This window comes from Talpa europaea, assembly GCF_964194135.1.
Source record: "Talpa europaea genome assembly, chromosome: 7".
Taxonomy (NCBI): Eukaryota; Metazoa; Chordata; class Mammalia; order Eulipotyphla; family Talpidae; genus Talpa; species Talpa europaea.
In genome coordinates, this window is record NC_140074.1 from 30,791,986 (window position 1) to 30,808,543 (window position 16,558).

The window sequence follows — 16,558 nt, forward strand, 5'->3', positions numbered from 1 at the left end:
ATCACTTAATTTCACGTTAGGAAAATATTGCATGTGTGATTTTGGTGCCTTCCTTTTCCCCTTAACATCTATGTATGAGACTTTTTGGATAAACCTTTTGTAATCACAAACACTCTTTCAACAAGGACAATATTTTCAAATCAAATTAATCTATTGACCTAAAAAAAACAAATGCAAAGCAAGTTGTTTTTGTTTTTCTTTTCTTTTATACACACACATGACCCAATTAGTGCTCCTCAAATTAATAGGAATAAAATTTATTTCATCCTAGTTATGAGAAAATAGCTTAGAGAGTATGTTCACTGACATTTCAACATGCTTTGAGTGTCTTAAAGGATTCCTCAGTAACTTTGTCATGGGTATTCTTTCGAACAGCAGTCTTATCTTCCTAAGACTTGTTCTTCCATGAGGATTGAAACACATGAAGCAACCTCACAAAATCCTGTGCTGTTAGCCCGGTACAGAGTTGGAGAAAAAAAGCATTGCCATTGCATCTGGACTTTATGATAATATTTCCAGAGTTTTGCAGAGGATTAAAAGAACAGTGGTGTCCAAAGTCCACACCCTGGTTTATTTTTCTTCTCAAAGGGATAAGTATGACCAACTAGTAAAAGAACCTAAAATTGTTTGTTTGAATAACGATTTGCTGTCACTTGGTGTGCATGTGACACTAAAAACTTGAGTTTTACACCTCCATGTTTAGATTGCCCAAAGCACAAAGACCCAGTATAAAGAACTAAAATAGTAATTTTAAGCACCACAAGAAAAATAGACCATGAGCTGATGAAGCACACTACCACACGAATGGGGCATACTGCTATGATGGGAAGCCAAGTTCTAGCCTCAGTTTTCTCACTTAAAGGTTGACTGAGAAAGAAAAGCAATTATTACTGGTGTTAGAACAGTTTATGTGAGTATTAATCAGAGAGTACAAATGGAAAATCCTGAATGCTTACTTCTATAAATGTAAATGTAAAACCATGAATTCATAGGAAAGAGCAAGCTATTAGAGCTACACTATTCTTGAACAATGATGTTAAGACTAATTGAGGGCCTCCCTGTTGGCTCAGGGGGTTAAGCACCGCACTATGAAGCAATCCACAGCCTCTGCAGCATGAGTTTGATCCCCGCCCAAGGAGCAACCCACATGGCGCAGCTGACCTCTCCTGATTTGCCCCCTGCTCCCCTCAGCAGTGTGTTTCAGTCAGTCTGCCTGTTCTGTTCCCCACTCTCTCTCTGGTGAATTCTCTCTCTCTCACACACACACACACACACACACACACACACACACACACCCATCTTTGGCCTATACCCCAGCTCTTGTATGCATAAATAAATCTAAAAAAAAAAAAAGACTAATTGACTCCAAGAAACAATTCCTTCAATAAGCCATTTTTTAAGATTTGGCAATAATGAGACATTTTTGTTTTGTTCTTGTCATTTTAGTATGTGCTGTCCTTGCTGAGGGGTAGCACTGTCATCATAGTATGGGCTAAGGTCTCCTTGAATCCACAAAATAAAAGCAATCAGCTAATTTATGGTAATATGTTCCTTCAGTAACTGCATTCTAAGTTAGATTTTGAGTTAGCGAAGTCCCATACAAATTCAATTATTTTTCACACACTTTTCTTGGCTTAATAGTGTACTCTGATTAGTGCTGCATTAGCCCATGCAAATCATTTTCTGGATAAGGCAGGAAATTTAAAAGTAAATAAATGAATATGCATTACTTGGAGGTCACTCAAAAAAAGTGAAAGAATATTGTCTATCCAGATTGTCCACAGAAACATAATCAAAAGCTACTGGTAAGGTACATGGCACCTAAAATTTTGGAAAGCTAGCAGGTGATATTTTTTCAGAGTTAACAAACAACCATCCTTTCTAAAATCTTTTCTCCTTCATCTTTCTACGTAGGTTATGTATCTTCATGCATAGGTTTTGTAAACACAGGGCACCTTTAAATCTTAAGCTTCTAAGACATGCCCACCCTCACACCTCTCTACCGCAAAGAACATTGTAAGAGAAAAGTTACCTGAAATATGTTTTGTTCAGAGTGAGTAAAGAAATGTCCCAGGAGGAGGCTATTATTACCATTACTACTGCCTTGTAAACAAGTGTCAACATGCAAAAGGAGTCTCAGCATTATTTTTAGGATATAACATTAACCTAAGAATTAGTTCTATTCATTATTGACTTTTTGTTATGTTTTCAGTTCTCTTCTTTGTAAAAAAATCATGTCCCAAATTATTTTTTTAAAAGATTATTTATGCATATAAGAGCTGGGGTACAGGCCAGAGGTGCCGGGGGTTGAGAGGATTCACCAGAGGCAGAGTAGGGAACAGAACAGGCAGACTGACAGAAGTACACTGCTGAGAGGAGCAGCGGGAGAGACAGGAGAGGTCTGCTGTGACATGTGGGTTGTTCCCTGGCTGGCTGGATATCAAACTCTTGTTGCAGATGACTCTGACAGCTTCATCGGTTGCATCTTAACCCCTTGCGCCACCAGAGAGGCCCACGTCCCCAATTCTTAAAGTATTTGGTGATACAGTATGGATCCCCAATGCCTACTACTTTTAAGCAATATTTTTGTATTTTTATCACTGGGAAGTGCAATCATTATTCAGTAGTAACCCATTCCCCCTAAAAAATAATAAGTTGTTATTCAAAGTTGGACAATACCTGAAAATAGAAATTCATTACATAATAACTGACCGTAATTTATGTCAGAGAGTTGAATGGGTCTGACTTGCTTCCTTTAGATACAAGTCTCACATCCATCTCATCTGTCCTCAGACACGTTGTTCAGACACATTTGTTTTCCTTGATAAGGAGGAATGGCTGGGTGCCCAGTGGATGCATTTTCTGAGTCATTAACCCAGAAGCTCCATTTTGAATTTTCTTGGGAAAAAAGTTTTCTGTATGACAGTAACTGAGTAAGGGCCTTATTCAGAATCTTTAAAAAAAAAAAATGCTTTCATATTGTTATTATGATAAATTGGAATTTTGAAAGTAGGTTTTTCCTGTGTTATAAAATAGATCCATTGCTGGCTCTGAACCAAATCCTGTGGACATGTAGATGTGCATGCTTCTCAGTGACTGTAACCTGAGGACTTTATTTAAACTATCCTTTGAATCTACAGTAATTTGGTGTCAGGGAAGAATAGGATCTTTATCAACAAAGGGCTGCCAGAACCCCAACTGCTTTCTGAGTAGCTGTAATAGATGAATAATGTTACAACCAACCGTGCATTTCAGTTTCTGCTCAAAAGACTTTTCACTAATGCTGGTGGTATTGCATATCCCTGTGTTCATCTCCGGGCCCACTGGTTTCCATCTGAGTTTCATTACTTTACTTGAGTGGATCAGTTTTACAACTGGAATCAGAAAAACAGTCAAAGTAATTGCAAGTGGCAATCAGTGAAATATGAAAATTTTAGCTTGGGAACATATGTCCCATTATAAAGAAACTGTTCTTTTTTTCCCTCAAAAATTAATATAGCCCTCATATTTTCCCAGGGCAAGAAGGGGCCGTGTAGAGGTTATGTTGCTACTTCTCTGTCATACTAGTATCTCTGTAAAGTGCTTATTCTGCTCTTGGGATACACAACTTATACCTCCCAAGGAAATCATTTCCCCTTTTGAATCTGGAAATTGGAAAATGCTTTATTAGATTGGAGATGAAGTCTGTCTCTCTGTAGTTACATCCTTCAGAACTGAAAAGTTGAGTCTAAACAGCATAAACCTAAACTTCTCTTTAGATTCTCACAGGAAACTCTTATCCTCAATTACTGCTTTTCCTTTGCCAGGCTGTAAGATCTTGCCCTTCTGCATCTGAAATAGCTTGCATTTCTTTAATCATTTGGGCACTGTCTCAGGAAGAAATTCAAACTTTACGGCATCATGATGAAGGAAAATTAGACTTTCAATCAGACTATCTGCATTCAATTCTATCTCTGCTACTTATTAAACATTGGAACTGGTGTACAATACTTACACTTTCTGTCACCAGGGATAGCAAAAGTGAATAAGAGAGACATGGTCTAGAGTCAAAATAGGCAATAAGCAAGTTCACAATTAAATATATTTCAAGGACACACAATAAGTAGACTGTCAGAGGAGATCTGAAATGCCAGACTACCAAGGACAGACCATCTGAATGGAAGCTGAGTGTTTTATTCTGAAGAGACTGTGTTCTTGGGTGTGGGGTGGTGGGAGAGTGATGTCCCCTGCCAACTGAGGCAGGCTAATGGCTGGAGTGTAGAAGGCAAGGAGGCGAGTGCACTGAGATTGTTGAGAGATTGGGTTTGAAGTATATGGGGAAGCCATTGTTGGGTTTGAGCAAGAGAAGTTACAGTGTCTGAAATATGTTTTTTTTTTTTTTTTAAATTGGTCTCATGCTGGATCCAAGGACAAAAGTAGAAGTTAGAAAACCAATTAGGTAGTGATTGCATAAGCCAAGGAGAGGTTCCTGTATGAAGTAACCACAGGAGATTGAAATCAGCTTTATTCTGCAGAGGTGAAGACACAGACTTTGTGGATAGACTGCCTAAGGATGAATGGCACTCTACCAGTGAGCATGGTTTTGAATCTCGGTGTACCCCAGTTTCCTCTTTGTGAAAGATATTCCCAGAGTTGTATTAGATGAGTTTATATATGACTTCTCTGTTAACTAAATGGGCAAAACCCTTTTCACTCTTCCATCCTAAATTGCATTTGCAGACTCAAGCGTTATTTTATTCAGTTTTTGTCTGGTGTTGAGGAAGAACATGAGTGAAGATTGTGACCAGATAAGTATTTATCCTCCTCTGCAAGCTAGATTTGGCTGATGCAATTAAAAAAACCAGGCAACATGTGAGCGAAAAGGCATTCTGTGGACCCCTGGTTGTATTTTCATTCCTTTGGTAATTTATCATATATTACAAATACCCCAACACCTCAAACCTTGCATTTCTTTAATATGATGATCCTGATCATGCCTCTTTAAAACCATACTTCAACGTATTGTGAAATTCCTCTAACATAATGTGGAACCCGAATATAACATTGTCACTAGGCTTTTCCTCAGACTGTTTTCTCTTATAATGCATTCACCTCCTTGAATCACTCTTCTTGTCTTACAGGCATCCCAGGAAGTGACTATGTGAATGCCAATTATATAGATGGCTATAGGAAACAAAATGCCTATATCGCCACACAGGGATCTCTCCCTGAAACATTCGGGGACTTTTGGAGAATGATATGGGAACAGCGAAGTGCTACGGTCGTTATGATGACCAAACTAGAAGAACGGTCCAGGGTAAGAATAAACATCCATGTCCTCTCTTTTAAAAATCTTCCCTTGGGCAATCCCTATGTTGCAGCTTTTCTGTTGTTCAGAATCTAACCTTTCCCTAAGGCCTTTCTCACAGACTCTAATTGTAGACAGGCATCAACTACTCTGATTAGACCATTCTTTCACATTCTTCTGTACATTTCAAAAAGGAAATTTTCTCATGATATATTTGTGATTTCCCAAAGAAAAAGTCATATTCAAGGAAGTTGACATCGAGAAAATAAATACTAGTTTGAATCTTTTTCTAAAACTCAGAGTGAACAGGAACATACAGACTCTGGGAAAGAATCCCACCAATAGGTAATACCCAGTATTTTCAACTGTTCATTTTCATAGTCTATAGTGTTAGACTTAAAATGTTGTGAAGCAGCCTCTTACTTAAATTATTCAAATTAGCATGAATTAAGTCAGGGCAGCCAGAAAAAATGATGTGACTTAATACACAGCTGAGAAAACATATAAATGTGTCGAGGGCATTTTGCTAGTTTTGACTTTTCCAAAATGAATAGATTTTAATAGTGGAGTCATTGCTTATTAAGGTCCAAGAAAGGAGTTTTATTCATCATATGGGTCCAATATTATGGTGCATGGCACATTGGCTAAATGCCATTGATTTGCAAAACTAAAACATAATGGGTAAGGATTGTGCCATATCACCAAGTGAATGTGTAAATATTGTAGCCATCTGATAAAAATAAATCTTTAACCTTGAGTATTTGGTTTAGAAATCTGAAAAAAATCACTGAAGAAAGCACTGTGACAGCAGATTGGGACACTTGAGTCAGAACTTGAGTCTACCACTGAAAGGTCCCTTTCACAGCACATGGTCTCTAATATTAAAAAATAGTCAAAGTCCAAGTCCCAGTTATTGTGCTATTTAAATGTCCTTCTAAGCTCAATACATGGCAGGTTGTCTTATACTACATATGCACATGAGAGAAAAGTTGAGGCAGCAGGAGCTTTATAAGGGAGAAGCTCAGATTTAGGGAAATACGAAAGTCTCAGATGTTTATTTAAAGGTGAGAAATCAAAAGATAAGTTATACATCTAGCTTAGTAAATGGAGGAAGCAATTAGATCTTTTCAAAACAAAAATTCTGTGAAGTCCACAGAAATATTGAAATATTGTTTAAAATTAATTGGCATAAATACTGTCATGATTGAAGACAGGTATCTGTTTCAGACTCTACAAGCAAGATCATTGAAAAGACATAAATAGATCTATTCTACATATGGACTCAAGGTTTCCTCCATTAAGCAAGCCTTTTCTTAAAAAAAAAAGAAAAAAAAAAAACAGAAACACTCCCCCACATCCAAATGATTCTTGGATTTAGTGGCCAATAATTATAACACTATCTAACGTATATTAGATGCCTCGATATTTCACAACCCCACAAGATAAACAGTCTATGATCTCCACTTACAAATGAGTAAACTGATGCCTAGAACAATCCAGAAGGTCACCCAAAGGCATTCAATTACAAAGGTAAGAATTAAGGTTTGAAGATAGACAATCTGGCTTCAGAGTACATGTTCTTAACCACTAGACCATACTGCCCGTTAATACTCCTGTGAAGCTGAGACAGCTGAAGTATTATGGCATGCGCATAATTCCAACCTTCTCAGACCTCTCTGCCTGGAGATACCAGCTGGTAACAAGAAGTCATTTGCAAAAGCTGTGTTCGGTAAAACACACATTTTATCTTGACACTGCAGGCCTTCATTAAACCATGCACAGAAACTTATTTTGAAATAACCAAATGAAATCCGGCCCCTTTTCTTCCTAATTGCTTCTAATAATAAAGTTAGTTGTACTGGCCCCAGTGCCACTGCAACATCTGATGGTAATGAGCAGTTCTTGGCGGAAGGCATTGTGACTTAAATACCTACAGTTTATCTTTATGTTGCAGGCTACCTTTCCCCCCACCTCAGACACGGGAACTTATTTGGAAGTTACTAAATGAACCTCTGTGTGCTCCCTTCATTAATTACTCTTTGCTGATGCAAGTTAGCTTTCTCCTTTGTTAAATGGCTGAGAGAAGCCAATGAAATGGCTGTCTTGTGATTTTTATTCTGGGGTGATTCAGCCTGTACCCAAACTTGTGATGACCTGCATCAGCCAATTTTGAGGAGTCTCAGCCATGAACCATCTCATCATACAAATGAGCTCTGACCTTTCAGGCTCAGAAGTCCTTTGTCTCTCAGTCTAGAACACTTGTGAATAAATGGCCAAAGGCAATAGAGAGTTCTAACAGAGCAGTGGACCCCCACATGATTCACCCGCTCTTCCATCTTCCTCCCTCACACCCTCCCACCTCACTTTCTCCCTATGCAATTACCCTTTCACCTAAAGTTTCAGGGAGGAAAGAGAAAACATTCCTGGATCCTCATGCAAACACTTGGATTGAGTTTCACTATAAAAACAATGTTATATACAGTGGTTAGTTGTGACTGAAATAATAGCTCCACACTTAAAGCACTTTGTGGATTATTATGTGGGCTGACCTGGGACTCAATGAATTCTCAATTCCCAGCAGCCACCTTGTCGAAGTAGACATGTGAACTAACCTGCCTTTACTTAGGAACTGCCTGCAGTTGCCCTCATAAAGGAAGGCGGTCCAAGTAATTTAAACAAATCACCTCTCCAAGGGCTGAATTCTGTAATTTCATTATTTTGATTCAGGCTCAGATTCCTGAAATAATATTCATCCCCTTGGTATATAGAAAAAAAATGTGTGTAGGGCCTCCCCGGTGGCGCAGCGGTTGAGCGCTGGGTTGTGAAGCTGCCCACAGCCTCTGCAGCGCCGATTCAATCCCCGGCTGCTCCCCGGCCACCAGAGGAGGGTCCCACATGGCGCGCAGACCTCTCCTGCCGCCCGCTGCTCCCCTCAGCGTGTACTTCCGTCCTTCTGCCTGCTCTGCTCCCTGCTCTGGCTCTGGTGAATTCTCTCACCCTCCCGTGCTTCTGACTGTACCCAGTGATTGAATGAGTGAATGAATGAATGAATGAATGAATGAATAAATAAATAAAAATCTTTAAAAAAAAGAAAAAATGTGTGTAAACACTCTAGTATATTAGATGTATGCAGAAATACCTACTAACTGGAGATTTGAGGTGGGGAAGAAAAAAAGAGAGGGAAAGAGAATAGAAGGTAGCATGAAATCACACACGCCTGGCTAGGAGTGACTTCATGAGAGAGAAGGGGGAGCATCTTGCATTCAAATGTGTGGGGTTAGATCCCAAGTTTACCACATCTTTGCCATGTGACAATGACTAGACTTCAAAGTCACATTTCTCCTTTTTTGATTACACAGAAGGATTATTAGGGGTTTTCACTGAGATGAAGAATGTGGCTCTTTGAGGATCACATATCATAGTTTGGTTGAGGGATTTTGGAGTCTTCATTGCGACAATTAGAACTGATAGCCAAATAACATTTTGTTCCCAGATGAAACATACCTGTTTCTCTGTATTTGACAATGAATACTGACTAAGCTCATAGAGCCATTGTACCTGGTAAAGTCTGCCACTGTTCCCAGAGTAGCACATCTATTGTGGTCAAGAGGAGAGTGTAGCTAGAACATGGGACTCCCCTGACCTTGCCTTTCTCCAAGGCAAAATCTCTAGAAGACTTGACTTATGGCGCTTGTTAATCAGTCTAGCAAAGAGCCAATAGAATAGTCTGAGTGCTGTGTTCACTGCAATCCTATGAAGCAATACAATATAAGTGAGTAATAGGGCATTAAACTACATGTAGTAACAACTGTCATGAAGGATAATATATTTGTGACATCACATTTCCCTTTTGGTTCCTTTTGCATTCTCTCTCCCCCTTCTTAAAAATTGATGATGCCAGGAAATTCTCCCCTCAGGAACCATCTTCTCTGCTTTCCAGCGTTCTGTTTTGCCTAAGTCTGGCTAACTCAGAGCTCTTTATTCTCGGATGGTTGATAAAGCAGTAGTTCTTGTAACTTTTGCTGAGTTAGAACAACATACTCAAGCAAAAGGCAACAGGGTTCATTAGCATGTGTTTGAAATTTTTTGGCCTTTTGTGAGAGAATTGACCATTCTGAGCATTTGAATAGGCGAGCTTCTGAAAACTTAGATTCGTTGCTGTTTAAGAGCTATTTATTACTCCCTCTCAAAGGTGCCCTTGAAAGAATCCCAAACTTAACAAAGATAACTGTTTTCAACTGGGTATATATTCAGTTATTAACCCAGAAGGAATATGCATAAGTTGAATATTTTTATCAATTTCATTAGGATATACAGAGAAACTAAAGGCTAAGACCTAGAACCTTAAAGGTAACATCTGAGTGCTGCCTGAAAATACACACAATTAATTTAAGGCCTTCTAGAATGTACTGTGTGACATGAGATACTGTTAGTGGGTTTTATTCCACAGTTTCCATCTTTCTTGCCAGATCTTCTCAAGTTCTGTGTAGTTCATTGATTCTGTAGCAAGTCATTCTTGTGCCCTAGAATGTGGTCTCTAATTGTTTCCATGTTTCATAACATGCCAATAAGCACATGAATTGGTTTGGGCAACCACATGGAAGGAAAAAGTTCGGAAAAAGTGAAGCACTGGTAAGAAAGTAAAATGTACACAGCTAGGATTTCTACTCCAAGGGTGTCATTTGTGGGCAACTGGGACACATGGTTGGCAGCCTCACTTGAAGAATTGGATTCTGTTAGCTAAGATTGGCCAAGGTGATTCCTGGGCTAAAAAGCTCTATTATTTAGTGGGTGATTGTCCACTTTCCCCTTCCTCTGTCTGCATTTAGCTGTTTCTCCTCTAGTTTGTTTCCCATTTGAGGTGCATAGGCAGGAAATGTATAAAACCTCATGATTCACAAATTCTTGAGCAGCCTTTATTAGTGGTGGAAGCTGAAATGGTTTAATCCAGATTAAAGGCCATCTGGATTTCACTTGTCCTCATTGGTCTGCCTTCTGTCATGGTCACTAGGTGACTCTCATTGTTGCCTCTATTGTCCTTTAAGATTTACAGGGAGAATAGATTCTCTTACTGGCTATTATTGTGGTGTTCTTAGTGCTATAAATATTGAGCATGAGGAGTGAAATTTTGACACTCAACAAGGGGTACATGATTTGACTGAGCAGTGGGCCACACTGATCTGTCGTCCAAGTGAACGATTAGAAGGTAGGACTTTTGTACTTGGTTTCTAAAATATCTAACTCCCATTTTCTATTCCAAAATAAAGAATCCCTCAAACCAGTTGATGGCATTTATTTCCAGAGCAGATCAAATAGTTTGTGCATCATAACTTTAGTTTATCTTAGGCTTGAGAATGGGAAGATTCTTGCTCCATTAATTTTTGTTTGTGCTAATGAACGCAAGTTAGATGCTGTAGAGGCCAAAGGGACTGAACTAGCATTAACTACACTGTGTTAATAGCTTAGGAAATTGGAATAGAGAGAATTGATATTTGGCTAGTAGAGCATTATGATCTAATGGCCACTTACTTCTCCTCCTATATCCTCCCCAGTCTTTGAATGTCACCTTTGTCAATGTCTTCCAACAAAGTGAAGTTGAGATATAGGCATATTCACATTGGCTTTGTTGCTAAGAGGGAGGTTTTTGGCAGTAAACAGCCAAAGGGAGATTTTGGTCAAATGTTTTCTTATTTTTCAGTAAAACAAATCTTGTCATTCTTCTCAAATCTTGAGGTCCTTTGGGTTAAAAGTTGGCAGAATCCCATTGAAGATTATAAATGGCAGTGTTATTGCTTTCATTGTCGTTATCGGTTTTGGAAGGCCCAACCTTAGCCAGTGGCAAGATAATTCTTGGCCCCTCTGGTTTGTCAAGGTTCGGTAAGTTTAATGAAGAGCACATGCTTTCCAAATGCCAGGCCCATGTCCTTTTCCAAATGGGACTGAAAGTGCCAAAGGCCTTGAACATTTAATTTCTCAAACTGCAGCCTTAAGCGCAGCCTATCTAGGGCAACAGAAACTGCTTTTTCCTTAAGCAACTATAGGAACGGCAGCAGACATTGCCTTTGGAGGCTGCATGATGTATGGGATAGTTTTTGAAAAGTGCTGGATATGTAATATAAATAGGACACTGGCAACCAAAAGAATGATGCCCATGATGGCAACCTAAAGGATTTCTGGGTCCTTATCTAGAAATTTCCATACACTTGGTTTTCTCTGGTCAGTAGACACAGTGTCAGATAAAGAGAAAGAATCCACCAATTGCTTACTGTTTGTTCATTTTCTGGATGTCCTATCTTGTTTTCCCACTCCACCTCCCCTTTTTGAATGGTAGCCTAGCGAGTCTCACTTGAAATAGCCCCATTAAAGTGATCTGGGGGTATCTGTTCCTAAATAAGGTGTTGAACAGGGAGGAGGAAAGGCAAGTACTGCTGCTGACTTTATGCAAAGGCTTCCTTATTCAGTGCATCCAGCTTATAGCATTCTCAGGCTGGGTTGGGTCATTCGTAAGATTTTGAGATATATGGATTAATCTCTCTGTCCAGACCAGATAGGTGTTCCACTGGTGTGCATTGGTATAGATGTACTGATTGTTAAAATATTGAAATGCATCAGTTCTAACTGACACACAGTAATGATCTTTATATTGAAATTTTAAGTCACTTGATGATATTGCTTAGTGACAGTGGCATGAGTGTTGCTGTGCCAACAGACAGCCACTCAGAAAACCAAGGCAGGTGCAGAGGTGGCAGTAGGGCTACGTGGAACACCCAACCTCATTCCAGAGTGAGTGGGACTAAGGTGCAAACACTAAGAGCCCAAACCAGGTGTGAAGAGCTGATATCTGGGCGCTACATGGCTGTGACAGAGAGGCAATTTAAACATTTTTCTCTAGTTAAAACAAAATGCCAGAGAGTTGAGATGTAATGACTATTGATTTAATGAGAGAAGTCATTGGAAAGGTTGAGTACATCCCCCTGTGTTATCTTCTGACAGACACATTGCCTTAGTTCATTCAGGTGGCCAAAACAGAATGCTGTAGACTGCATGGCTTATAAACAACTGAAAGTTACTTCTTACAGTTCTGGAGACTGACAAGGACAAGGTCAAAGTGCTGGCAAATTAGATGTCTGGTGAGAGCCCTTTTCCTGGTTCACAGACAACTGTCTTCTGATTGACTCTTGGCATGGTAGACAGTGCAAAGGAGCTCACTGTGGTCTCCTGTCATGCACTAACCCCATTCTTGAAGATCCACCTCTTTGATTTAATCATTCCCCAAAGACTCCACTGCTGGTATCATAGCATAGGAGATTAGGTTTCTGTGTGTGGATTGGATTAAGGGACATCTATATTTCATGTTTCAGTCTTTAGCACAAATGAATATCATCTTTTAGATTAATAAACGGTTTGGAAAGTAAGAAGTTTAGTGGACCAATTAAGAAGGTTTATGGTGCATAATTTTGTTTTAGGGAATAGTATCTTCCAACTTCCATGCTTTTGTTTATGCCAAGCTAATACTTCATTGGTAGATTCTTTATTATATATATTAGAGAGATCTAATATTGGGTATTCCTATGCTTCTGATTCTTTACTAAAAAGTGGTTCTCGGTAAAGAAAACAGATGTAGCAAATATTAATTGAGTGCAGATAAGAACACTGTCGCTAAAAGACAATGGAATTATTAAGATGATCTTGGTCCTTATTGTGGAAATCAAGTATTAAATCTGTTTTTCAAAACTGCCAAGAGAGATAGTACAACCTGGAGAAATAAACTGATCTACACATAGTTTTTCTGCCCAGTAAAATATATCCTAGTATTTAAGTAAAACCTTTTATTACATTCTCCCTTATTGAATGGGTTTTGATAAGTGAGCTTTAATATTGTCATATTCCCAGTAACAACTTTGATTTGCACTATGTAAGGTTAGCATATTTGCTGTTCATTCCTTATAGGAGAATCCTCTGCCCAAACTATAACAGTTTCAGTAACAGTTATAGGTTTCCCAGATCATTTATTGTCCATTCAAAATCCTTCTGTGGCTAAATATCCTGGCCCTAGGCTGGCTTTTCAAAGTACTATGTGACAGATGCCTTTGTATTCAGTGAAACTGTGATACTTTGGAAGTACTGGTTTGTTACATTGAAAGTTCTGATGCTTTGCCATGCTGCCACACTCACTAGGTCTTTGATAATTTGAGGAGGTCTTGTTTCTGGTAAGTCTGAGATAATTTTAAAGTAAGCCAACCTAGACCATGGTATAGTTGATTATAAAGTTGGCTTCTCTTTGGTAAGTACCTACTTTTTGCCAGGCACATCCAAGGTAAGCCCTGTGGTGTAAAATGGAACTAGAAGGACAGCATTTCCCTGATGTACAATCAGCAGAACTGTTGGATCAACTCCTGCCACATTATTTCTAGCAACAAATTTTCTTTCAAATATATCTAAATATGTTTTATCCTTCCATCAATCAACTTTTGATAGTTTTCTGTGTAAGAAAGTAAAATAAATTCCATAGCATACATTTAGCAATGGTCAGTGTGTTCTTCCCATAATTATGGAAAAATGAAAGCTTACCACAGAAGGGTATTTACTTTGTGATGGTAGAAATAGCTCCCCCACATTCTGCCAGAAGTTCAAACTATGTCATTAGTAATAATTTGTGTGGCACCTAGAATGTCCTAAGTAACTATCTCCTGGGAATAATAACATGCTCCTTTTTTCACACTTGAAATGACTTAGTTTGTAACAACCACCCAAATTGAGCATATAATCTGACTAGTAATTAATAATAGCTATTACCTCTTAAATGCCTCTTTATGCCAGTCATTGGTTTTAGTTTCATTTTTTAACCTTACAGTAGTAACCTTGTCATACAGGTGGTGTCATTCCCTTTTTTTAAGATTTATTTTTATTTATGCATACAAGAACTGGGGTGTAGGCCAGAGGTGCGTGGGGTGAGAGGAATCACCAGCAACACAGTGGGGAGCAGAACAAGCGGATCTACTGAAATATACTGCTGAGGGGAGTACCGGGCGAGTCAGGAGAGGTCTGCTGTGCCATATGTGGATAGTTCCCTGGCTGGGTATCGAACTCATGACAAAGTGGCTGGTGATAGCTTCATAGTGCTGAGACTATCTGATAGGGTGCCACCATGGAGGCCTTCATTCCCATTTTAAAGATGAGGGCTTTCAGGTTTTGATCCTAGAAATAGAGAAGTAGGTTACTGGTCGACGAGCAAGACTTGCCCATCTTCCACAATAAGATTCAAATCGGAAAGGCAAAAAAAACAGAACGCAAATCCAGTATCTCCTGCCTTATAGTCTATGTATATATATGTGTGTGTGTATTTTTTTTTCCCCAAACTGCAGCCTCTTGCACTTCTCAACACTAACACTCTGCTTTATGCATGAAGTCTAACAAGTAGTTATCCTGTCTAGAAATACCTTCTGAGATTTACTTCCAGGAAAAGAAAAATAAGTTGGGGACAGGACTGTCGTCAAAAAACACTTCAATGGAGGAAAATAGAGCTGTTCACTTGCATGAACTAGTGAGGTGGGGGAGAGGATGAGCAGAATCATTTCTCCTGTGTTCTTTTCTCACTACACTTCTTACTTGCTCTCCAACATTGAAATTTGTTAAGTGTATCACTAAAAATGAAGGTCTTAATATTAATCAGTAAATCTAATCCCTGAGATTAAGTCATCAGAAATCAAATGGAACCAGTGAAGGCTAGTCAAAGAGTAAGGTGGGGGAGAAGGTGCTGAGGGAAGAATGAATTGCTGTAGCTGTTCAGATAAGCCAGGGATCGCTTCTCATCCCCCTGCTGAGCCCATGAGTGTATGTGCACCTTCGTAACTTTTTTTTTCATAAACTGTCATCGTGAAATATTTCCTTAGAGAAAACAGGTATGTTGAAATATATGTGCTTTAAAAAATACTTCCAGTTTTTGTAGGTGAGTTCAAAACATTTTTAAACTTTTTTTTTCATAAGAGTAAGATTAAAGTGCTTTATTTAAATTGACTAAAAATTTCAATGAAAGCTTTCATGACCTTTACTATTTCTAGTAATGTTTTGTGATGTTTTTCTCTAAAGAGATCAGAGTCTAGCTGGGCAATAATAGTTGCAATTTCAAACTTATTACAACCAGTATGAGAATAATTAGTATAAATTTACTTTTTCTTCCATTTTGGGGTTGGAGAAGATTTGTAGATGGAAGATCAAATAATAGTGATTTATTTTTCCAACGGTCACATGAAGGATGAGCTATAGTCCTTTCCTTCATCTTACCTCTCTAAAAATCTGAGAATAACCACTTCCAAACTTTGAAGTACAATTACACTCACCTTACAATTTCGAGGAATTGATTTGCTGTTTTTGTGTCTATCCTAGTGATTTATTTTTTTCCCTTGGTTTTTATTTGAAAGAGTTACCATCACCAGCTGAAACGGTTAAATAATATTTGAGTTTCTCAATTTTTTAATGTAGCATATTGCTGGCATTCTGTCAAATGTTGCAGTATGAGGCCTCCAAAGTTACTTTTGTATTAAGAGGACATTAATTTGGCATCTATTTCATGGTTTGAATCAGAGCCTTTGGCTTTTGTGATTTGCTCTATTTAGGTGGAGCTGCTGTGGTGAATTCAGGGATGACTTGTTTAATTTATTTAAGTTTTTAGAGGATTTTATTCTTGCTTAGAAGAACTGGGGTGTAGGCTAGAGGTTTGGGGGGTGAAGATGAGAGGATTCTCCAGAGACAGAGTGGGGAACAGAGCAGGTAGATTGACTGAAGTACACTGCTAAGGGGAGCAACAGGCGAAATAGGAGAGGTGTGCTGCACCATGGGGGTTAGCTCCTTGATCAGAGATCAAACTCTAGGCCTTTGTGGTGATAGCATTTAATCCCTAGGCCACCACGGAGGCCCATGACTTGAGGTTTAATAGATGGACAGAGAACACATAGAAGCACACAACCCTATTTAGGCTACATCACTGTTCTTAAGAAATGGTCTTTCCCTTGTGTTGTCTGTCTTTGAGTTAGAACCTGTTACAGAAATAAGCAGTAAAGAATATTTTATACATCTAGGAAAGCCGCAAGTATATTTAAAATATCTTAGTAAGTGTAAATTTGCTATTTTGCTGCGGGCCACTTTTGTTTATTTTTCATGAAATAGCTAATGTTTATTTGGTCTCATAGTTGAAATAAAACCACAGGAGTCAATTTTGTGAATTCCATCTCTGCTTTATCATATAACTGTATGTTAAAATGTTACTCTCCT

The 16,558-nt window shown here is 38.7% G+C and overlaps 1 protein-coding gene across 11 annotated transcripts in view; it reads left to right on the top strand.

Moving 5' to 3' along the window:
* PTPRD (protein tyrosine phosphatase receptor type D) overlaps nt 1–16,558 on the top strand; it is a gene marked incomplete at both ends in the record, with an annotated part of 382,458 nt that overhangs the window by 318,343 nt on the left and 47,557 nt on the right. For all 11 annotated transcript variants that reach the window (XM_084237481.1, XM_084237484.1, XM_084237485.1 and 8 more), the window contains one exon: nt 5,121–5,296. In XM_084237481.1, coding sequence (XP_084093607.1) covers nt 5,121–5,296 — 176 coding nt within the window. The remainder of the gene's footprint in view (nt 1–5,120; nt 5,297–16,558) is intronic.